General features: G+C 47.8%; 1 protein-coding gene across 13 annotated transcripts in view; it reads left to right on the plus strand.

Moving 5' to 3' along the window:
• The window catches only part of LOC123606126 (solute carrier family 41 member 3-like), a 222963-nt gene that overhangs the window by 23700 nt on the left and 174673 nt on the right, over window positions 1–24590 (plus strand). For 9 of the 13 annotated variants that reach the window (XM_045494080.1, XM_045494085.1, XM_045494087.1 and 6 more), the window contains exon 3: window positions 22542–22649. The exons of 2 other annotated variants lie outside the window; for them this stretch is intronic. In XM_045494080.1, the coding sequence (XP_045350036.1) occupies window positions 22542–22649 (108 nt within the window). Of the gene's footprint in view, window positions 1–14509; window positions 15281–20541; window positions 21095–22541; window positions 22650–24590 lie in introns of those variants that run through there. 2 more of the 13 variants (XM_045494092.1, XM_045494091.1) reach the window with 2 other exon arrangements.

The following is a 24590-nucleotide window of genomic DNA, read 5'->3' on the forward strand; positions in this document are numbered from 1 at the left end:
TAGTACCTAAGAATATTCTAAGTCATGACTGCCCACACTGTCATTCCTTTTATCAGTGTGGTCTTCAGAAGTCCTTCCTGGAAACGTATAGTCCCTAAGAATATTCTAAGTCATAACTGGCTAGATCTCTCCTATTAGTTAGCAGTCAGCAGAGATCAAAGGCTGTCTAGAGTGAGGCAGACTGGGAGAAGCAGGGCTGATGTGTGTGACAGTTCCTGGCCTGTGCCTCACTCAGTGCTCCAGGGGCTCTGTGTCTGGTAACCTAGGCCCTGCCTCTCATGGATTTAAGTCCCAGTTCTACCACTTAGCAATAAGACTGGTGGTTTAAATTTTTAAAAAGTGTTTTTTAAGTTTATTTATTTATTTTGAGAGCAAGAAATAGCAAGTGGGGGAGGGACATAGAGAAAGAATCCCAAGCAGGCTCCCTACTGTCAGCTCAGAGCCTGATGTGGGGCTTGAACCTATGAACCATGAGATCATGGTCTGAGCTGAAATCAAGAGTTGGATGCTTAACTGACTGAGTCACCTACCCCTAAATTTTTTTTAATGTTTTTTTTTTTTTTTTTTTTTTTTTTTTTTTTAGAGACAGTGTGAGTAGGGGAGGGGCAGAGAGAGAGAGGGAGACGCAGAACCTGAAGCAGGCTGCAGGCTCTGAGCTCTCAGCACAGCACCCCGTCATGGGGCTCAAACTTACAGACCACAAGATCATGACCTGAGCTGAAGTTGAATGCTTAACAGACAGCCACCCAGGCGCCCCTAAATTCTTTTTAAACTAACACTAAAATCAAGAGATTTTATGTAAAAGTCTGAATTTCTGTTTTGTCTTGAAACTTGGCAACTCTCGCATAATTGGCCCCACTTTCTCTCACTGCACAGTGGATGGTTGCAGCCGCCTCCAGGCGGCCATGTTCTCCGATTTGCCACAGTCCCCACCATCCCACTGCATTCCACCACCTGCCTGGCCCTGCTCCAGTCTGGAGTTCTCAAAGACCCTTCCAGTACCCAGCTGTCTAGTTCCTCATGACGTCACAACACCAGTGACCACCAGCTCACTCCCAGAATCCACCTGGACCTTGCCCGGCCCCAGGATGGCTGTCTCTTAAACCAGAGCGCCTATCCCAGTCTGATTCAGTCCCTGCCTGCATGTTTGGTCTCTCTGTGCCCTCCAGACCCCTCAGCCCTCTCCTTTTTCCTGGTGACCTAGTCCACATTTTTCTTGACATGGTTAGTCAGCACTGCGGTAGCCTCTGGAGCACCTCAGTGTCCCAGCCTCCTCACCGCCCTACTTACTTCAGGTGCTGTTCCCTGCAGTCCATTCTCAATACCACTGATTTGCAAGATGCCTATTTTATTGAATATTCTGTCAGTATGGTGTCACTGGGGCATGTACCCCTATACACACACACACACACACACACACACCTCACACCTATATATTTATATATACATCCATATATATCAACCCCCTAAACATATACACATTGGTTTAGAATGTACACACACAGGTTTATAGATTATATAGGGAGAGGCAATATAACAGTGAGCTGAATTGCTTGAGAGTCCAGACTCTGGAGCTAGTCTAACTGGGTTTGAGTCCGACTTTTGTCACTTACACAAGTTGCTCTTTGTTCCCCTGTTTTCTCTTCTGTATATTAGAACTGCGCCCAGAAGTTTGTTATGAGGTCTGTGAAGTGGAAGTTACAGGGCCTGGCACTAGGCAGTGAAGGTTAACTGCTGTTAACTCCTGTTGTCATTGATATTCTGTCAGTGCAACAATTTAAGAGGATAAAATTAGGCAGAAATACCCATTCTACAGTTTTTTTCATGTGTTTGTTGGATCCACATGAAGGTCATGGCCTAACTGCCATCTCAGGGGGAACTCCATGATGCAGATCTGAATTTTATTTTTATTATTTTTATTTTCTTAAGTTTATTTTTTGAGAGAGCAAGCAGGGGAGGGACAAAGAGACCTGCATGTTTGCAGAGAGAGAGAGAGAGAGAGAGAGAGAGAGAATCCCAAGCAGGCTCCACACTGTCAGCACAGAGCCCGATGCAGGGCTGAACCCATGAATCATGAGATCATGACCAGAGCCAAAATCAAGAGTCAGAAGCTTAACTAACTGAGCCACCTCGGTGCCTTGCAGATCTGAATTTTAAAACCTCTGTTGATTTCTCTACTGACTGTGGAATAAAATCCAAAGTCTGCAAACTGGCATCCAGACATCCTGAGCTCACCTTGGCTGTATCAATTAGGATGGTTTCAGCTACACATACCAGAAAAAACACCTGTAGTAGATTAAATAAGAAGGAAGTCTGTCATCTCCCAAAATGGAATTTCCAAGATGGGGTAATTCCAGGCTTGGAAAGTATTACCATAACTGGCCCACAATGACTCCAAGGAACCAGGATCTTTCCAAGTTCCTGCCGAGTCAGCAGCCAAAGTTGGCTTTTCCTTACAGCCCCATCATATCCAGAGGGAGAAGAATGGGTCTTCTGCTCTGGTTCCTTCTCCTTTTTTTTACTCATTTTCAAAGTTTATTTATTTATTTTGAGGGAAAGAGAGAGTGAGCAGGGAGGGGAAGAGAGAAGAAGAAGAGAGAGAGAGAGAGAGAGAGAGAGAGAGAATCCCAAGCAAGCTCCTCACTGTCAGTGCAGAGCCCAATGTGAGGCTCAATCCCATGAACTGTGAGATCATGACCTAAGCTGAAACCAAGAGTCAGAAGCTTAACCGACTGAGCCACCAGTTACGCCTGGTTCCTCCTTCTTAAGCACAGGGAACCTTTCCTGGGCATCCCCAACAAAACTCTTCAACTTCTCACTGGCAGATTTGGGCATGTCCTACTTCAAAACCAAAAATTGGCAAAGAGAATGGAATGGCCATGATTGGCTTGGCTTGATTGAGCTGAGAAGAGGAGAAGGTCCCCTGCCCTGTGGATGGGTTCCTGTGTACAGTTGGTTCTGTCGGGAAGGTGAAAACAGTCAGTGGTGCCACACTGGCTCAGCTGACTAAAGCCAGCACCACTGGACAGACCTCTGTCTGCTCTATCCAGTGGTGCTGGCTTTAGTCAGCTGTGTGGTAACCCCCAGCCTCACTTAGACTGCCCCCTCCCTGTGCCTTCTTTCCCACCAACCCTGAGTGAAGAGGCCTTCCGTCATCCTTCCCACCCCGTTTCACATGGGCAGCCTTACATGGAGCCTTTCTTGAGGTGCTAGCTTCACCAGCATGCCACTTTCTATAGATGTTGGGATATTTGCCATTTCTTTTTACCATGTGCAGGATCTGATGCTCTCCCTGGCTTGAATGTGAACTCCCTGAGAAAAGAGGCTGTGGTTCAGAATGTAAAAGGTTCACAAATATGCACAGGGACAAGGTCCCCAGTCTATACCAAGGCAGCCACTGGGCCCCAGTTGGTTTTGTTTCCTCCTAAAGATATTTTATGCACGTACAAACAAATATCTATATCTGTTCATCTGTCTCTGTATATTTTGCTCACTCTTTTTTTTCAAGTTTTGGCATATACAAACTCTTGACTTTTGGTGTTTTCACCTCACAGTATAGCTATGCAGTATATTCACTACACAATATATTCACCTTACAATATTCTTTATAGATACATTAAAAGTTTCCTTTTTTAGAAATGGTTTTTCAGTGTTCCATTATACAAATATACCAGAATTTATTTAACCATTTCTTTTCTGATGTGTTTTTAAACTTAATTATTAGTTTGCTAGGGCTGCCATATCAAAGGACCATAGATCGGGCAGCTTAAACAACAGAGACTTATTTTCTCTCAGTTCTGGAAGCCAGAAGTCCAAAATCAAGGTGTCCTCAGGGCTGGTTTCTTCCGAGGCCTCTCTGTGAGGCGTGCAGATGGCCACCTTCTCCGTATCTCTTTACATAGTTGTTCCTCTGTGCATGTCTGCGTTCAAATTTCCTTTTCTTGTAAGGACACCAGTCATATTGGGTTAAGGCCTATCCTTGTGACCTCATTTTAATTTAATACCACTTTAAAGGCCTTGTCTCCAAATACAGTCACATTCTGAGGTGCTGGGGGTTAAGACTGCAGTTTGGGGGAGGGGTGCATGATTCAGCTCATAACAACACCTTAAAATAGTCTTACTAATGAAAGCTGCAGTGAATAATCTTTCTTTTTAAGTTTGTTTATTTAGAGAGAGAGCAGGGGAGGGGCAGCGAGGGAGACAGAGAGCCCCAAGCAGCCTCTACGCTCAGCACAGAGCCTGACTTGGGGCTTGAACTCCTGAACCATGAGATCATGACCTGAGCCAAACTCAGGAGTCAGGATGACTACCTACTGAGCAGTGAATTCCTTGCAGTGAATAATCTTGACGTTTGCTACATGCTGGAGTAAATGAGTAGGGTACATGTTGCAAGTAGAAGTGCTGGGTCAAAACATCATGCATTTGATAGATATATCACCAAATCGCCTACCCTTGAGGTGGGACCAATTATACTTCCTCCAGCATCATAGGGAGATGCCTGCTTGCCAATAGTCAGCAACGTAGTTTATTTTCAAACTCTTTGACCTTTAACAATCTGATAGATGGAAAATTGCATTTCCTTGTACACTGTATTAGCTTCTATTACTATGCAACATGTCATCCCCAAATTTAGCAGCTTAAAATGGTACTCACTTATTACCTCATGGCTGCCATGGGCCAAGAATCCAGGAGACCTAGGTTTTCTGCTTCCAGATCTCTCAGGAGGCTGCTGTCCAGACGTCAGCCACAGCTGTGGCATCATCCCAGGGCGCGCATAGGCTGTGGGAGGGATTCAGCTCCCAGCAGGTTGTTGGACTGAGGGCCTCAGTTCCTCTCTGGATGTTGCCCAGAGGCCACCTTCAGTTCTTTCCTCACTGGATGTCTCCAACATGGCAGCATCATGAAAGCATGCAGTCTGAGAAGGAAATAGAGTCCGCTAGAAAGACAGAAACCACCTTTTGTAAATCTTACCACAGAAGCAACATCTTTCTTCTCTTGGCTGGAAGCAAGTCACTGAGTTCAGCCCACGTTTCAGGGGAAGGTATTATACCCAGTGTCAGTAGAGGAGGCAGGGATCCTTAGAGATCATTCTCCAGGGCTGCCTGCTGGGTCCCTGGTAGTGCAATTTGTATTTCTTACATTAGCAAGTGAAGTTGAATATCTTTGGATGTTTGCTTCTATTCTTTGCCTGTATTTTTATGGAGTGGTTATCCTTTTACTGGCACCTGAGGGCTTCTTATATATTAGGGGAATTGACCTTTTACTTGTGATATGGATTATAAATATGTTTCTCATTTTTCTATTTGTTGACTTTGCTTTTGATGGTTTTTGTTGTGCATATGTTTATTTTTTATTTATTTTTGTTTGTGTGTGTAGTGAGATTAATACTCTTTCTTTTAAGGCTCTGTGCCAGTGTTCTCCTTAGAAACAGAAGCTGCCTCTCATATAGTTCTCCAGACCCCTGGGTCCCCACACAGGGCAGCATATGTGACAGGGTTTTGGGAATGTGTACATAGGAAGAAGAAAGAACCCCATTCTTTGTGATGAATCTGATCTCTTTGTATTACATGTAGCAGAAATTCAAACTGGTGGTCCACAGACATCATGCTTGTTTGCAGAGGGGTCAGGAACCATGGGCCCCATGGAGGTGGAGTGGGGGTAAAGAGGAGGAAGGGTCTGGCAGGGATGGTGCCTTAGCAAAGACACGGAATCCTCTAGAAAGGCAGGAGGGCAAGGGGCTGATGGGAGAGGAGAAGCAAGGGAGTGGAGAGTTATGTGAGGGAAAGGAGTGAAGCCTGGACTGAGTGCCACAGGGGATGAGGCCAGCCTTGATGAGGGATAGATTCCCATCGTTGGGCTGTGGGGATGGTCGAATATAGGGCATCCAGCCTTGGACTTGAGAAATACAGCAGGTCATTAGTTATTACATATACTCCTAACCTGAGAGGGGGACAGCAGATGCTGTGAAGGGCCCTCAGAAGGGAGCGCTTGGGAGCAGAGTGAGCCTGCATGAGCTTGGGGAACACTGTGTGCTATCGGTGGGGGAACCCTCCATCGCCCCTGTTTCTGAAGAAGGGTGTGCCTGGCTCCTTCACAGGCCGGCAGGGAAGCAGAGAGAGCCCGCTCCTCAGGGATAGGAAGGGTTGTGGGAACAGAGCAGGGTGGAACTTGTGGTTAGGTTCCTCATGGCCTTCCTGCTTTCCCCCATGTCACAACACATAATACTGCTAGTTTTAGGCCTCATACCACATTGACCCCATGATGCCATGACACCAACTTAAATCGTGGTGGTGACTGGGACTTCTAGGGAGCAGGTAGAAAACCCCCTCACCCCCCCAGCAAGTGAAGCAGCCTCTTGACCTGGAGGGAGAGGGCCCCCTGGTGAACTTATAAGGGTTCCCCATTGCAGCCAATAAAGGTAGTGGAGGGGCTTGTGTTGGGGTACAGATAGCATGTATCCCCAGGAGCATGAATCCAGATTAAAATCAGTGCCAAGTGTGCATGGCTGGCTCAGTCAGTTAAGAGCGTCCAGCTCTTGATTTCAGTTCAGGTCATGATCCCAGAATGTGGGATCAAGCCCCATGTTGGGCTCTGCGCTGAGTGTGGAGCCTGCTTGGGATTTGGGATTCTCTCTCCCTCAGCCCTTCCTCCTCCTCCTCCTCCTCCTCCTCCTCCTCCTTTCTTCTTCTTCTTCTTCTTCTTCTTCTTCTTCCTCTTCCTCTTCCTCCTCCTCCTCCTCCTCCTCCTCTTCCTCCTCCTCCTCCTCTTCCTCCTCCTCCTCCTCTTCCTTCTCCTCCTCCCCCTTCTTCTCCTCCCCCTTCTTCTCCTTCGCCGCCTTCTTCTTCTGCTTCTGCTTCTTCTTCCTCTTCCTCCTCCTCCTCCTCCTCTTCCTCCTCCTCCTCCTCTTCCTTCTCCTCCTCCCCCTTCTTCTCCTTCTCCTCCCCCTTCTTCTCCTTCGCCGCCTTCTTCTTCTTCTTCTTCTTCTTCTTCTTCTTCTTCTTCTTCTTTTCTCTCTCTCTCTCTCTCTCTCGAAAAAAAAAAAAAAAAAACAAGATAAAACTCAATCAAAAAATACCACATTAATCAACCTCCAACCCCCACTGGGGCTTATTTTTCACCTTATAGCTTAAGTTTGAGGAGACCAGTGTGCCTCTCAATTCTTCTGGCTGCTCAGGGTCTGCAGAGGAGGTGGGAGTTTATTGAGTCCTTCCTGTAGAGTCAGCCCTGTGTGTCCTCAGAAGCAAAATGAGGGCTGGCCATGACCTGTAATGTTGGAAAATAAGGAGGACAAGCAGTGTCCTGGTGAGGCCTTGTATTGTGGCCTTAGTGCATGTGGAGACATCTGTGACTTTGACCTGTATTTTGGGTGTCTCTGAGGCAAGAGTGCCCTAGTTCCTTAGAGTAAAAGTTTTGGAACAGCTCCTAGGCAGTGGCCCAAGAGTTTGTAAAAAGTTGCAGATGGAACCATTTGCTGGCCAGAGCATCCAGTGCTAAAATGGCAGCCTAAATTTGACCATTTTTGCTGACTGTTGGGTGAGTTGTTTCCTTTATCAGGGACATATACATTCCACTGAGCTCCATGATGTAGTATCGTGGTCATACCACCCATAAAGTATACAAAGTCCATTGCTGTTCACTAGGTTAATGTCAAGGGGGCTCCCTACATAGCCAAGGGGACTGGGGGAGGGGTGACCTCCTCTGGTATGGTAGCATCTGGTAAGGGACTAAGGAAGGACAGAGGAAGCATCCTTCTGTAGTGGCATATGCCAGAGAGTCCAAGTTTGACTCTATCCTGTATTGAGTCCTCAGTAGCTATGCCTCCCAAGGCTCAGTGAGCTACTGCGTATGGAGGGTCACAGGCCGGGGTCTGTGAGAGCCTCCCTTTCCAGGAGAGCCCAGTATGTAGCCAGCAGTTGCTGCTCAGTTGGTGTAAAGTTAGGCAAGGAGGGTATTTTCTTGCACCCAAGGGCTTCTTGGGCAACATATATCCATTATAGGTATGTGGTCCAGGACTCCCAAGAAGCATAAGAGGAGGTTGCTAATGCTTTGTCAGTGAAGGAATTTTTGAGGGCACTGATAGCAATGCCTGTTAACTTTAATTTGGACAGATTCTAGAGCCTTTTGTTGGAGGTGTCTGTTTAAAACAGCGTCCTTTGCAAGTGACAGCATAAATGGGCATAAGTCAAATGTGCAGAGGAGGACTGTGTTGCCTCCAGAATTCAAAAGGGACTACAAGGTGTTGGGCTTCTATGAACAGTTTATTAACAGTGTGGGTGCTAAGAGTCAATGGCTGTTTTCTGATAGTGTCAAGGATGGAGTTGCCCTCGGTTTACCAAAATAATTTTTAGGAATTTGCCAAGGTGTCTGGCTTTGCCCCACATGTGGAGTAATGGCCCATCCTCTCTTTGCGAGCTCCTGAGTGTTTTGCCTTTAGTGAATGTGTCACATGAGTCTCCCTGGAGGAGGACATCATAATGTAACATTAGACCTGTGCTCCTTGAGAAAGGTGCATGCAGTTAAGATGTTGCCTGCAAGACCGTGCGTGGCAGAGCTGGTGAGGTACCCCGTGAGTAACCTGGAAAGTCTACTGTGTCCGTTCAGAGTTGAAGGTCACCTGCGCCTAAGAGGGTGTGGAAATAGGCATTGAACAGAAAATATTAGCCCAATCTATAGTAGCAAAATCCTTACTGGTGCTGATCAGGGGGAGTCGGTAATTTCAGTTACATTGGATGTTGTGTATGGGGCCACAGTGGATGGAACCAGAGCATGAAGGATGCAGTCATTCACCCTGTGGCAGGTTCTTTCCAGGTTTAAGAGCAGGCCAAATTGGACTTTTAAAAGGAGAAGCAGTGGGGGTAATCACCAAGTAGGTCTTGTATGATAAATTTCAAACCTTGAAGGCCCTGTGTTAGCTTACATTGGACTGTGTTAACTATTTTATTTTTAGCTGGGTGGAGGGGGGTGTTCCGTGGGGTCCCATGTTGGCAGTTTATAATTTAGACTAGGTGCAGGAGTGCCACAGAGCACTTGCCAGATACAGATTGCCCTGAGGTGCCTCCTGCTGGGCTATGGCCAGTTGGCAATAGTTCTTGCCTTGGTGATGGGAGGAGATGGCATTACCCAGGAGAGACAGTGGGACATGGAAGAGGCTAATAATGCACAAGCTGGCCAGCAGTTAGTGGCTCCATCCCAGGCAGCACTGGCCATGTCAGGAGCTAGTCAGGCAGCAAAGAGCAGTTACAGTGAAAGCTGACCAGGCATCTTCTATCAGAGTTGGGCAGTCCTGTTTGTGATGCCAGCTGCTGCAATCACCCTCTCCTTACTCTGTTGGTGAAGGAGGGGTTTCCACCCTAGCATATGGAGATGGCCAAACACATGACCCCAACACTGGACTGAGGAAATCAGAGTTTATCAGTCACACAAACTCACACCCAGGGACACGCAGGGTTGCACTGGAAAGCAGAGTGAACCATGAGGGGCTGCAGGAGGCAGGCTTTGTAGTAACGATAGCATAAAGTGCCCCAATTCTCATTGGAAGGTATGATTGACTTGTTTGAATAATTCTGTGGGCCAGCAGGAACTGAAACCCCCTACTCAGGGATAAGTGGGAACTGTGCCTGGTCCCCTTGGTAAGGACGGTTGCTTGACTAGGGGACCTTGTCCACTGGAGAAGAGGGGGAGGGGGAGTTGCAGGTAGACCCTGTGAGGCCCTCCTGGTTTTACCACATGTCAAGGCAGCAGATCATAATAATTTTAGGGCCTTACACCACTCAACCTACAGAAGGCTGATTGGGTTTCTTTTTTTCTTTGTTTCTATGATTCTGTATATTCGTTTTCTCACTCATTAATGCAACACGTGTGTGTCAGCAGTGGGGGAGAGAGGACCAGCACTATGCTGGACCCTGTGGGGGATACAAGAGCCAGGCTCCACTCTCACGGCATCACAGTCAAGCAAGGAGGGTAGCAGATGCATTAGTCAGTGTTAGCAGAAAGAGCTATGAGGCAAGAAGGCCAGCTGCATCTCAGCCTTGGAGAGGGAGGTCCCAGAATGCCTGAGTGACATGAAGGAGCTGCTTGGAGAAAGTGCTTGAAGACAGCCAGCCCTGAGTAGGCATGAGTGCTCTGGTTCTGTGTTTTCACCTGGGGGTGGGTTCTGCCAGCGACATCAGAAGCGGGAAATAAAGAAGAAGCCCTCCATTATTGAGAATGTAATCAGCTTGATCTCTGAGACCTTAACAGGATGAGGAAGAATTCAGGCCTTTTAAGATTGACATTTTGGCTCAGAACCAGCCCAGGCTCAAGATGGCCATGAAAGGAATAGGAGGCCATTTAGAAGGTGTGCTTCTGGGAAGACACCCAGTTCCCACTGAAGAATCAGAAATGAAAGCCAGGAATGGTGATGTGCATTCCAAACTCTCTGCCCACCCTCTGCAGGCCTTCCTAATTGTCCTCCAAAGACACACTCCCAAAGAATCAAGGGGGTTGGAATAGATGAGTAGGTCATGCCGCAGGCCTTGGGATCCTGATTCTTTGGTCTGGGCTTGGGATACACATTTCAGGAGCTCCCAGGTCATTCTGATGGCAGAGTAGACTAAAAACCACTGATGCAGTCCCACCTCTCATGTTTAGAGTTTAGAGTCCTGTACAGGGGCAGGGCCTTGTTCAGGGTCATCTGGGAAACCACCTAATGCTTGACCCAGATTCCATCTGCTGCTCAGTGCAGCCCCAGAATCTAGTTCAAGGTCTTTGAGCTTTTCTCCTGTGCTAGCTATTTTTAAAATTACATTCCTGATCTTCTGGATTCTGACCCAGTAAACCATGTTGACATATTTTGTTCTCAAGTTGCATGGGAAAGTAATCTTTCTCATGTAATGACATCTTTTATTTATTTTTGGTGACAGTTTATGTTTTGATGGTTATAAAAGCAAGTAATCACAATAGACTGTTAGAACATTATAAAATAAAGGTCATTTTAAATTCTGCTTCTCAACGGTAGTCACTCTTAGCATCTTGGTGACTATCCTTCTGAACTTCACTACTTGCATGTGTGTGTGTGTATTATGTGTGTGTGCATTTATCTTAATTTCTCATTTGGTTTTTTAAACAGAAATTAGAAATATTTTTTAATAATTAAGAACTTACTTAATCAGAAATCTGTTTCTATATGGAATTATGTAAATTATTGTCTGTTTCCATATCTTCTGTACTGATGAGAATGGTTCAAGGCCCACTGTGTATGATTATACATTGTATTAGGATGTTTGACCACATTCAAAACTAAATCACAGGAGTTGTTGAAGTCAGAAGAAAGCAATCGCTTGTTGGGGGTCCCTCCAGCTGAGTTCTGTGGGAGCCGTGTGGTCAGTGTCCAGAGAAACCAGCCCAGCCCAGAGTGGTTCTGTCTGAAACCAATTAACGTCTCAACTCTTTTCTCTGAAATATGCCATTTGTGTCTGCCTCCTCCTGGTTCAGACTCTTGTTTGAACACAAGAACCCAAACCACAGATGCAGGCAGCATCAGACAGGAGAAGGGTGTGGTGCAGAGAGCATGGAGGGTGGTGGAGGCAGTCTGCCCCCAGAGTTGGGAGCTGAGGGTCTTCGTCCTGCCTCTGATACTGACTTGGGGTGTGGTCTTGGGTAAACCCTCTCAGGGCCTTTGTTTTCTCATTTGCAAAACTGGTGTACTTCCTGCTGGATATCCTAGAGATATTTTGAGAGTTTGGTGATTGAACATGAAATCAGTGTGAAAGGGCAGTGAGAGGCACAGATGGGTACACAAGGGAATGAAGATCTTTCATTCACTTGTTCATTCCTTCATTTGCAGGTCGTTGGGTGCTGTGTATGGTTGGTTGATCCTCATTTCTTGCTCCCATTCCTTGGGTTTCCTTCAGAGCACTTACCACAGGTCATAATTACATTTCCATTTTTATGATTATCTGCCACACTGAAAAGCTCTAAGTATGTGCTGTTCAGCTAACAGATGTACCACAACACTTAGACCAAGAGTCTGGCAAACATAAGGCCCTCAGTACTAATCTGTGGAGTAAGTGAATGAATACTTTCCCCTGCTCTGAAAGATTGTGGCCATGAATCAACCAGACTCCACCTCAAGAGGAGTGCACTTTGGGATGGGAGGGTTGATGTATGTGCGTTTCATTATGTCATTAGGCATATGTGGACTTCCCTCAGAAGGGTTCAAAAAAGAGCTTTGGTAATTCTGGGGAAGATGTTAGTCTCTGGCCAGGACACTGGAATGGCCTCAGAGATGAGAAGGCACCTCAGTTGGCCATGAGGTTTGGCAAGAGTTTGGCCTGAGCAGCGAGTGGAACATGCAGAGGGAGTAGTGTGAACATAGGCACAGCCCATGTGAGGGTCCACAGGAAGCTCCTTTTAGGGCCTGCGGTGGATGATCATGTACTAGGCAGAAAGAGGGCTCAGAAGGATGCTTTCCCCCCCCCCAAATTGTGAGAGACCTTGAATGTCTGGCCACAAAATCTGAACTCTCTCAGGTAATGAGTTGACAGCTATTGAGGATATTTGGGCAAGCAGGTGACTTGAAGACGTAATATAAGATGTTAAAGAGCAGGTATTACTTTTGGTGGGCAGAAGGGTTAGGAGGTAGTTAAGGGCTATGGCGAAGGTGGTGTCCATGAGCTGGAGAGGAGGGGAAGACATGGGGACAAGTAGACTGGATGTGGGGTTGAGTTGGTCGGGGAACGGGCAGTCAGAGTGCAGTTTGGGCTTCTGGCAGAACCATTTATTGAGGCAAGAGGCTTGGGGGAGGAGTTGGAAGGAACAAACGTGAAAGACTAATTGAGTTATACAGGGGTTACACAGAGCCTGAAAGCTCAGGGGAGGGGTCTGGACTAGAGAGAGGTTTGGAAATTGTTAGTTTCTCTGAGATGAGAAAAGTAAAGGGTGGAGATGAGGTTCCCCAGATGTCCCAATTATCTATTGCTATGCAACACACTGCATCCACATTTAGTGGCTTGTTTAAAGCTAGTCATTCAGTTTGATCATGAATCTACAGTTCGAATAGGGCTCTGTGAGAATGGATGTCTGCTGTGTGCAGCATCTTCTGGGGTGGCTTGCCAAGCATTGTACCCAATCCAGGCTAGCTCACTCACATGACATGACAGTTGCTGCTGTCACCTGGATCCTCAGCTGGAACAGTCATACGTGGCCTTTCTGTGTGACTACTTGAGCTTTCTCATAGCATGGTATCTGGGTTTCAAGTATGAGCATCTCAAGAGATGGGAAGCGGAGACTGTTTCTCAAGAACCAGACTGACACAGTGTCTCTTCCACTGTGTTCTACTGGTCCAGCAGTCACAGGTTGAAGGGAGGAGACAGAAACTCCAACTCCCAATGGGAGAATGTCCAAGAAGTTTAGAGCTCGTTATGTCTGGCTCCAAGGAAGGGCTTAAAAATATCTATTGAATGAATGAGCAAATGAATTGTTTGAGGACAGATGTAGAGAGAGGAATATTTGGGGCATGAGGAAAATAGTTGTTGGAGAAGTTTGGCTGGAGCTGGGAGAGAGGTGGATAGGCCTGGGGAGGTCAGTAGGATCTAGATTGTGAACTCCAGGCTAAGGGGATGGGACCTGAGTGTGGGATAGACTGTCCAACAGAGGGGAACCAGGAGGTTGCCCAAGAGGGCTCTGGTTTAGGAACAGGAGCAGAAGTTGAGGCTCAGATCAGGATCCTGGTCCAGGAGAAGTCCCACAGGGTCAGTAGGTGAGTGTGCTTCTGACCTGTGACCTTGATCCCTGTTCCAGCCAACCCTCATGCCTGACATTCCATCCCTGCTACCTGTGGAATGCCCAGTGCACACCCAACAATAGACTTGCTGGCAGTCAAAAGTGATATCCAAGCCTACTCTCTGGAAGGGGGCAGTAAGCTGGGTATCAGGGCTGGTCTAACCTTTGTAATGGATGAGAGTGGAGCCTCTTCAGAAGCATCTTTAAAAAAAAAATTTTTTTATGTTTATTTTATGTTTGAGAGAGAGACTGAGCATAGGTGGGGGAGGGACAGAGAGAGAGGTAAACACAGAATCCGAAGCAGGTTCCAGGCTCCGAGCTGTCAGCACAGCCCAATGCAGGTCCCGAACTCAGACTGCGAAATCATGCCCTGAGCCGAAGTCAGACACTTAACCGACTGAGACACCCAGGTGCCCCTATGTTTATTTTTGAGAGAGAGGCAGAGCATGAGCAGGGAAGGGGAAGAGAGGAAGTCACAGAATCAGAAGCAAGCTCCAGGCTCTGAGCTGTCAACACAGAGCCCAATGCCGGGCCTGAATTCACAGACCTGAACTCACAGACCTGATCATGACCTGATCAGATCATGACCTGAGCCAAAGTCAGACACTGAACCGACTGAGCCACCCAGGTGCCCCTGGAAGTGTGTTTATTAGTTTTCTGGGCCCTTGAGAGTAAAGAGGGCTGCATTTCCTCTGTGAACATAGCTTCTTCATATGGTCAAGAGCCCTTGGATTCTGAAGTCAAGATGATCACAGGATGTGGCTTCTTTCTTGGGTACTTGCAGCCCTCTCAACCTTGAGGCATGAAACTCCTCAGGGGGGCTGTAAGAGTGGGTCCTTTAGGCTGAGATTTCTCCAGGCCTTTGTCTGCCAAGAGTAGAAGCAACTGGGGAGTGTGTGCAGAAGCAGGCAGGATTCTTTGTGGCCCTCACCAAGGTCAGGCCTCATGTGGTTCTGTCTCCCAGGGTCTAGCCCAAGCCAGTGTAGGCTGGAAGGCTGGATTTTATCAAGGTCACTGTGAGAGACTTAGCTGAGGGACGTCCTGGATGACAGAGCAGCTACTCTCTGAGGAGAACCTGATCTGTAGGGGGTGGAGAGACAGCAGGAGTTCGCCAAGGCCCCACATGAGGCTCTGAGTCACACTGGCCTTTGTTCCTTGCTTGCTCTGGCCCTTGGCTGAGGGGCATTCGGGGATCCTGCCAGCGGCTCAGGGCACTGGAAGCGTTCCCTATGTGTACATCTTTGGAAGCATATCCTGGTGCAGGAGGACGACAGAGGACACAAGTGGACGTCTTGCTCCTGTGAACGTGGTTGGCAGCCTGATCATGGTGGTCGCCCAGCTGAACCTGCAGTTTTGCTTCCAGGGCAAGAAGTTGCGAGGCTTCAGCTGTGAACTCACCCGGTCCCCCCATGGGGTCTTCCCTGAGACCGTCTTCTCTATCATGTGCCAGATCATGGTGCCCATTCTGCTCTCAGGCTTGGGCATGTTGACAGCCGGCCTGATGATGAACACTATCCAAGTGCGTACTGGGCATTTGGGGGCCTGGGGGGAAGGGGGGTGGGAAACCAGGCTCCCTAGGCATCACAGATATGATAGGCCAGGGGACACCAGAGGCCCTGAGTCGGGGTGCAGCCCAGGATTCCCGGGCTCAGTGGTGCCAGCAGGAGGATCCTCTGGGGGGCCTCGGGTCTGAAATTCAAAGAAGCTTCTGACGACCCTCTCCAAGGTCAGCCCACACTAACCACGTTAGCTCAAACCATTTTCCTTCCAGATTCATCAGGCAGGGTCTGGAGGGGTTCAAATCCTCTGCCATTCACTTACTACTTGAGGGAATTCATTAGCTTCCCCCATATCAGTTTCCCCATCTACAGATGGGGCTAATGAATGCACCGACCTCACTGGGTTGTGAGGGTGAGACACCCAGTATGCTTCGTGTTGTGACTCCAAGGGTGATGGGCACTGTTCCCTCCAGTCCCCAGAATCTCTGTGGGGCTCTTGAGTGAGGGGAAAAGGTCCAGATCCCGGGCTGGGGTCCAGACGAGTGTGGGGATGTGGTGGTCTCTGTTGATTAGAAGCATTGTGGGGAGGCCCTTAAACGAGCACACACTCTGGCATTCACTTCTCCTGGTCTCTTTATGCCCTGGGGTTGGTTCACGTAATGCTGTTTGAATCATTGAGGGTTTTCTCTGTCTACCTAAATATTTTTATAGTTAGTGTGTGATAGAAAAATTAGAAAATATGCACAAGTGAAGAAGGAAGGGTGCCCATAATCTCTATCAACATCGTGGTGCATGTCTATCAAGAATGTGTAAACATAAATATATGGGATCTTGCTATGTAATGTGCTTTTATTATATTTTTTTTTAAAGAGAGAGTGTGTGCATGTGTGTACCTGAGTGAGGGAGGGAGGGGCAGAGAGAGGGAGAGAGAATCCCAAGGAGGCTCTTTGCTGTGAGCACAGCGCCAAATGTGTGGCTCGATCCCATGACTCTGGATCATGACCTGAGCCAAAATCAAGAGTCAGATGCTCAACCGACTGAGCCACCCAGGTGCCCCTGTAATGTGCTTTTTAATCAGTGAAATTAAATTTAAATTTAGTTTTGCAGCCCATGGGGACATTGCAGCTAGTGCAGTGCCTTCCTCAGTTCCACAAAGCATCTCCTTCCTGATGACAGTTCAGCATTCTTTGTGCATCTGTGTGTGAGTTGAAGAGGGGTTATCAACACCCACCCTGTCCCCTGGTCTCTGGATGAGGCTCTTGATGGCTCTGCCTTCAGACTTAAGTGGATGGGACACTCACCCCTCCTGGGGCTAGGGCAGCCCTTTGTGTACTGTCCAACTTGCTGTTAGAAAGCATTCATTTGGGCTTGCAACCTAGATCCCCGTCTCTCTCACCTCAGAGCTTCACCCCTTGGGCTGCTCTAATAGTCTCTCACCCCCTTCCTAAGACCCTTCTCCAGAGAAAGACTCTGCCCTGTGTCTCTGTTTTGACCTTCCATGGCCACTTCATGGAACATGGTTTTGAGCCCCTACACCACAGTGCATGTCCTTCAGTTGCTGCAGCCTGAGAGGTTATATATCAGTCAGTTGGGGGATCTCAGCAGAGTCTGGAAGATTGGATGGGATGTCAGGGGAAGAAGGGCTCAGGATTGTACCCGACCATCAGCAGGGGTGACACAGGAGGCCAGTCCAGGAGGAAGTGCCTCCAACTGGAGGGCCGTTTCCTGACCTTGTGTTAAGTCTCCATCTGGGAGTCTAGCATGAAGAAAAGGGGATGTCTTGGGAAGGAGGCCCAGAGCATACTTGAGCAACTTTGCAAATCCAGGCCTTGAGCCATCCAGCTTTGGGAGGCCCAGCATTTGGGAGGAGCAGATAACAGCCCTGGAAGACACAGCTCATTCTTTCTCTCCAGTTTGCAAATGTGCAGTGACTCCCAGGTCAAGGGCACTCAGGTTTTCGTGGCTCCTGCACGTGCACCACCACCTCCCTGGTCACCCCCGCTCAGTGGTGCAGGATGTGACCCTGTCAACACTGTTCCAGGGGGAAATTCCATAACATAGGAGGGTGGCCTGGCTCCCACTATACCCAGGCTGCCACATTCTGGGGCCTCATAGCCCCATGAGCCTGAAGCAGGGATAACCTCCTGGCAGGAGCACCTCGTGGCTGTCTCTGGCATAGTGGGCTGGCCCCAAGAGTACTGGTTAGGTGCTAACTTTACCTACTGTAGATTTGGGGTCAGGAGTCTCTCTGTTAATGGGGCTTGGGGTCAGTCTATAGTTGGGTCCAGGGATTGGGGCCCAGTAAGGGGCCAGAGAGTATCAGTTCAGTTTTTTTTTTCAAAAAATTATTTTTCAGATACACAAGTAAGGTATATATAAATGTTTCTCTCCCTTTCTCTTTTTTTAATGTTTATTTTTGAGTGTGGTGGTTGGGGGGGCAGGCACAGAGAGAGAAGGTGAAAGAGGACCCCAAGCAGGCTCCAAGCTGGTATCAGCGAGCCCAATGCAGGGCTTGAAGTCGTGACCCATGAGATCATGGCCTGAGCCAAAGTTGGATGCTGAACCAACCGAGCCACCCAGGAGCCCATGTTTCTCTTTTTTATAAAATAAGTATTTCAGCCCTCAATCTCATCCCTGGAGGAAGCTTCTATTATCATGTCTTGTGTATCCTTTCAGGCCTTCTTGGGGGTTTATGTAGGCCCGTGGGCACCAGAGACAGTGACAGCGGTTGTAATTGTTAGAGTGTATGTAGTCTTTCTTCACTGAATTAGAGATGAATCAGACAGGTGTCTGCTTTTGAGCAGCTGGTAGCTGAGCACAGAGTAGGATAGATGAATTCATTCATTCATCTGGTTCCTCATTTATGCATTCAGCATATTTTGTTGAATTTTGTGTTAGCTGCTCTCAGGCCCCAGGAGTGCAATGGTGAACAGAAACAGACCTGTCTCTGCCTCCCTGGCTTTTGTAGCTTAGGGGGTGAGGCAGGTGCTTCATCCCACAAGCCAGTGTTAAGGGAGTGGAGCAGTGAGCAGACATTTGCCTGTGAAGAAAGAGGGAACAGTTCATTTTTCCCAGAGGAGTCAAAGAATCTGCAGTTGTAGGACAGTCGGAGTTGGACCTTAAAGGATAATATAATAGTTTCTGGGATGATGTGAGAGAGAGCAGACAGTCCAAGCAAAGGGATCAATGTGTGCAGAGATACAGACAAATGAGTGGGCATTTGCAAGGAGTGAGGAACAGCAATTGGCCATGGTCATGGGGTGGGGTGCTGGACAGCCTGTGAGAAGGGCTGTCTGCTCTGCTCAAGTTGTATGCTGAGTGCAGAGGGGTTGTTGATTTTTGTCCTCATTATTTGTTTTAAAATAAATGTGTATTTTGTTGAAGTATATCATGGATGTGTTGAAAATTGTACGTGTTATGTGTAGAGTTTGAATGGCCATCTCAGGATAAATGCACCTGTGTAATCCCCATCCAGGTCAAGAGCATTTTCAGCCCCCAGCGGGCTCCTCCATCCTCTGCCCCACCTAAACCAGTCTTCTGCCTTCTAATACTGTGCATTAGTTTTGGATGTTTTTGAAGCATGATACTACCAGAGACATTCCTGTCTATTTCTTGTATGTTTTGAGGGGACAGATCTATTGGGTGTATGCCCAGGATCAGAACTGGTCAAGGGGCTGAGTGACAGGGTCATAACTGTAACAGAACTGAACTGTGGCAGCAGGGTGAAGGCCACAGGGAAGAGCTGGGAAGCTGTGGCTGTGATTCAGAGCCCCGCGAGTGCAAGAACCATTACTAACTCTGACTGATTTTGATCTCCCCAGTGCCCCTCATAAGATTTCTTTGAAGCATTTCCAGAGAGGGCAGTTGTGGTGGAAATTAAGACAGTTACCATGACTTGGATGCCAGGCTGTCAGGGAACATGGGGGGTTACTTAAGTCCCTGCTGGAAGACCAAGAAGGATGCCTGGAGCCACAGTGGGCAGGGCAAAGGGTCTGTGCAAGGAATGTCAAGTCTGGAATCCTGATTTTGAAGGGCCCATGGGATGTCAGGATTCAGTCAGCAGTTGGGTAGGCAGGTGCAGTGCTCAGAAGACAGATCTGAGCCAGAGATGTCGAGCATCACCAGCACAGAGCACAATGTCTTCGTCAGAAAACCCTAACTCCAAGTGACTAGAGTCATTTAGGATTCCTATAAAGAAGGCTACAGATCAGACTGCTCTAGTACTTGTTAGTTCCCTGGATTAACAGTGTCAGCGAGGATCCAGGGTCCTACTGCTTTTCTGCTTTAGTCTTCCCTGTTAGTTGACTTTGTCCCATAATAGACCCCTGGTGGTTATATGGTGCCTGATGTGTCTAGATGTGACTTCTCAAGTCTCTGTGGCCATCATTGTGTCCCAGCCCACACCCACATGACTGATGCAAAGGCTCTCCTCCTGCCCTTCACCCCCTTAGGGCCGCTTGTTAATGTAGGGAGGATGGAGATGGCTGTGGGTGAGGTCATGTAGGGTGTGCAGTAGAAGGTGACTCAAGCCTTGGGAGGGAGAGGAAATGGCAGGGAAGGAGAATGAAGATGAAGCATGAAGGACTCAGGATTAATAGGTTAGGAGATCTACAGCCTTTGGTCTCCTGACCTCTGGGAGCCACTGTTGGCAGAAAGCAGACTTGGAATGGATGGGTCAGGAACCATGAGTGCCGCAGAACAGTAAGTGGTTTGATGCCAGCCTAACCTTACCCTTGGCTCGGTTCTGTCTGTTCTGTAACAGGGAGTTTCTCAACTGTGGAGTTAGAGGACAGACCTCTTGAAAACGATGGACTGTTTTCTTGAGCATCAGTTCCATAAGGCTATTACATAACCCAAGGATGGTCCAGAGTTGAAAAGCCTGTGTCCATTTGGAAGAATCAAGAATTATTGTTAGACCTTGGTAAAATTTCTAGCTTTGCAGCCTGCCTATCTGGAGAAAGGAAATAGAGTTCTTTAAATTAAATAATATTAAGAAAAAGAGGTCAGGAGGAGGAAGAGGAGCCCTCAATGGAGGTCAGCATGGAATAAGCAGAGGTCAGTTTCGGACTGGGGGTATGTGGTTGTGAGTTCACAGGAGTGACATGGAGTCAGAGGAGTGCCTGTCACACAATTGGAGCTTAACACCAGCTGGGACTGGGGGTGGGGGAGGTCCATAGCTCAGAGAGCCAAGGAGTGAAGAATGGAGGTTAGAAGAGCCCAAGGAAAGGGCATTGCTATGGGGTGGGGAGGGACAGCAGCTAGCATAGCATCTGAGAGGGTGAGAACAAGACTCACTAAGTTCAGTGGTGCTGAGGAAGACAAGGGGAAGCTTCTGTGACGGGATGCAGAGAGAGGGGATTTATTTTTACACTTGAGTTGGTGGGGACTTGGTCTTGTGTGTCAGCAAAAATGAAGGTGCTTGAGAGCAGGCCGAGGTGGGAGGCCAGAGGAGGCTTGGGGTAGAGGATGCCGGCCTCAGGGGAGACTGGAGCCCAGGGAGGGGTGCCTGTGCCAGGAACTGGGCTAGGGACTTCCATCTCCATGCATGCTGTGGCACACTGGTGGGATAGCTGCACAGGGGCCAAATGCTTCTGGAAGCCTGGGAGCCACAGGAGGCCTCTGACAGACAGTGGGAGCACCTTCTTGCCTGGTGACATGGTTTTCTTCTGAACTTTCAGAGAAGGGTAGACTCATAGCTCCATCAGAGCTGGGATTGGATTCTGAATTTCCCAGCTTTGCCAATGAGGTAAAAAGAAAGAGGGAACCGGCAGCCATGAGTGCTCTTCCTCTCTCTGAGGACATGAAGGACGCCTGACCCTTTCACTCCAGACCCTGTAAGATGTTTTGTTGGGCTGCCTTAGAGGACTCTCCTGGGCTCTACCCCCCTTCTCCTTCCCCCCACCATATCTTCAGTCTCAGGCAACAGGGCCCAGACCCCAGGGCTCCTATCTCCTAGCTAACACAGTAGGAGTGTTGTTTTAGGTCTAGAATTCTAAAACCAGGAGGAGCTCTTAGCGTAGGGATCACAGAAATCTATAGGGTACTGAGAGGTAAATTAAGTCAATAGAATCGGATGAGGTATTGAAAATTGATGGGGGTAGGGTGGGAATAAGCAATCTAATTGCATATAAACTGGTGGGAATAATTTTCAACTCACAAAGAAGTTATTTTTGAGAGAGAGAGAGAGAGAGAGAGAGAACGCAAATGGGGCAGGGGCAGAGAGAGAGGGAGACACAGAATCCAAAGCAGGGTCCAGTGTCGCGACCGGCGTGACAATCACCGAGGTCAGGGTCCTGAGGGTAGGGGAATGCAAGAAAAAAGAGAGAAGAGAAAGTTTGGGAACAGGAGGGTCCCCTGGGCTGATGGCCCAAGTGACGGCTTTATTGTTGCTGTACACAATCTTTTATATCCAGACTCTTATGGGTCAGGCCATTCTAAGAATAAACAGGTTTCACATAATCGCTGCCAACCAACACATTTAGTTCTGTGTTTCTTGTGCATTTTCTAGACAGGTCACAAGACCTTGTTGATAAGATTGCTAGCAAAACACAATTCCCATGTTTGTTTCTATCTGACTCGGGGTAGAAAAAGGGAGGTAGCATTACTGCCAACACCTGCAGACCACAGGCTTCAGGAATTAACTTTCTCAGCCTTGACAAGGCTTTCGTATGCCCTTGAAAGTGGGGGAATGGGAGGGGGAACCACCGGGTTAGCTTGAGTCAACAGGGAACATTGCTCGACCCGGTCTCAGCCTGGCACCGGGGCCCGGCCCCCCACAGTCCAGGCTCTGAGCTGTCAGCACAGAGCCCGACGTGGGGCTCAAACTCACGAACTGTGAGATCATGACCTGAGTCGAAGTCAGACGCTCAACTGACTGAAACACCCAGGTGCCCCCCTTTCATACTTTTTTAAATCTTTTACCTTTGATAGAGACCTGGATAGAGCTACATTCTGTCTGTTTTGACAAATCCAGTGTCCCCACATGATACTCTGGGTCACTGGGAAATCTATGTCACTCCTTTGTCCCAGATGTTCTCACCAGCTCTCCCATTCATGAGAAATCTCCCAGCTTTGAAACTGGTGACTCGTTCCTGTTGCTACAGACACATGGGCCACCCTGGGTATGTCGTGTTTGCAGGCTGGACCCCGCCAGTCAGGCTCGGACACAGTCTGGCCTCCAGTTTTCCTAGCTGCTAAAGTAACTTGCCACAACTTCTCTCAAGAAATTTCGAAGATGTGCCAATATGTGTGTTTGGATTGATCTTACTCTTTCCCCACCAGCATTGGCCTGTGTTTGTGGAGGTTAAAGACCTATTGACGTTGGTGCCACCCCTGGTGGGCCTGAAGGGGAACCTGGAAATGACGCTGGCGTCACGACTCTCCACTGCTGTAAGTAGATATTTGAGCATCTGGGCTACCTGCCTCCCAGGGACGGACACATGGGCACCTCCCAGTTTCTCCTCATAGCCTTGTTAGACAGGTGGGTTTGCCTCTCTGAAAAGACAGGTGTTAAGAGGTTTTGTTCTGTCATGATGCTCCACCTGGTCGCTCCTCACAGCCTGCTATCCTGTTGTTCCACAGTGCAACTGGACTTCTGGTGAGGGCCAGGCTCAGCCCCGTGTGCCCTTGGTTTCTCCTGTAACCTGCTGTGTCCCGGAGCCTGGCTCCACACATTCACACAGAAGCTGTAATGAGCAATGCAGCCTTACTGAAGGGTTTTAGAGATGAAACAGGATTTTCATCACCACATCATCCATATCTGTTAGAGGATTTTCTTTTCTATGATGGCTCTGAAATGCCCCATCAGCAGAGGGGTCTTCTCAGGACTCCCTAACTCACTCTGTCCCTCAGGCTGTCACTCATTCTACCCCTCCTAGCTATCCTGGGAATTGCAGTTCTTTTCCTTCTATTATGCAGAATGCTCTTTCCCCTTCTGTGAAACCCATTTCACGTTCAGGATGTGAACAAGGCTGATGGCAAGAGTAGGTATGTTGTAGTCAGGAAGCTGAAAGAAGAGTGATGTAATTGGAACAGTGAGGGAAAGAGGTGGGGCCTGCCTGGAGAGTGGGTGAAGGGTGGCTAGCCGGACAGTGGCCCCCAAAGAGCCACATCCTAATCCGTGGGACCTGTGCATAGTTCCTTATGTGGACAGGGTCTTTGCTGGTGGGATGAAGTGAAGGACCTTGACACAGGAGATGATCCTGGATTATCCACATGGGCCCAGTGTCATCACAAGGCTCTCTAGTAAGGGGGGGACAGGGACGTTTCAGAAGCAAAGGCCATGTGAGGGAAGTCAACTCAGAGAAGATGCTATGCCACTGGGTTTGAAGTTGGAGGAATAGCCAGGAAATGTGGCTTTACCTGCTGGAGAAGATGAAGAAACAGATCCCTCCCTCAAGCTTTCTGAGGGAGTAAGGCCATGTGGACACCTTGATTTTTGCCCCATAAGATGCATTTCAGACTCCTGGCCTCCAGAAGGTAGGAAGTACAGAAGTGCATTTCTGTGTACACACTAGAAATAATCATTTACAAAATACAGTTGGAAAAGAGGTATCTTTCAAGCCATTGATTTTATTTTTTAATTTTATTTATTTATTTATTTATTTACAATAGAATGTGCTTTTAATAACACTACAAACCAGAGGAAATAAACAAGGCTGCATAGGTGATCTCATTTGCACATTTCACAAAGCAATCATGTACAATAATGAATACCCTTACTCAAGAACGTCCATATTAATACAGAAAAAGAATTACCAGAGGTTACATAATATTTGTTTTCAAAACAGACAAGATGGCTTTCACTGGACATCACTGTACCCCAGAGAGATACCCAAGATTCATGTTAGAATTTCAACACAAAGAATTTGCAGGGAAAAAAAAGATACTTACACAGACTCAGGAAGAAGAAACATGTTTTGAAAAGTTACTCTAGGTTGTAATAAGATTTTAAGAGTGATTTCAGCTGGAGTTGCCTCTTTAGTGAACAAACAGGGGCTCTGAGGCTCACTGTGTGATGGCACAGGAGGAGGAAAGAAGCTGGACACAGTAACAGAGATGAGAACCCAAGCACTCTGGCACCAACAAGTTCTATTACATATGCAGAAGGCACTGCTTAGAGGAACTAGGGTTTCCAAAACCAGACATATTTTGGAGTGGCTAGCAGCGAAGATGGTTGGACAGGTGGCTGTTTAATGAATTTTGAAGACAATAGAATTCACAGTGGGAAGCTTACAATAGAGCTGGCCTTCTATAGGAAATCTTTCAGGAACCCTTGTGTTCTCGTTAAACATATAGGAAAGACCAAGCCAACAGATCTGCAATTCACAT

This window comes from Leopardus geoffroyi, chromosome A2 (genome assembly GCF_018350155.1).
Source record: "Leopardus geoffroyi isolate Oge1 chromosome A2, O.geoffroyi_Oge1_pat1.0, whole genome shotgun sequence".
NCBI lineage: Eukaryota > Metazoa > Chordata > Mammalia > Carnivora > Felidae > Leopardus > Leopardus geoffroyi.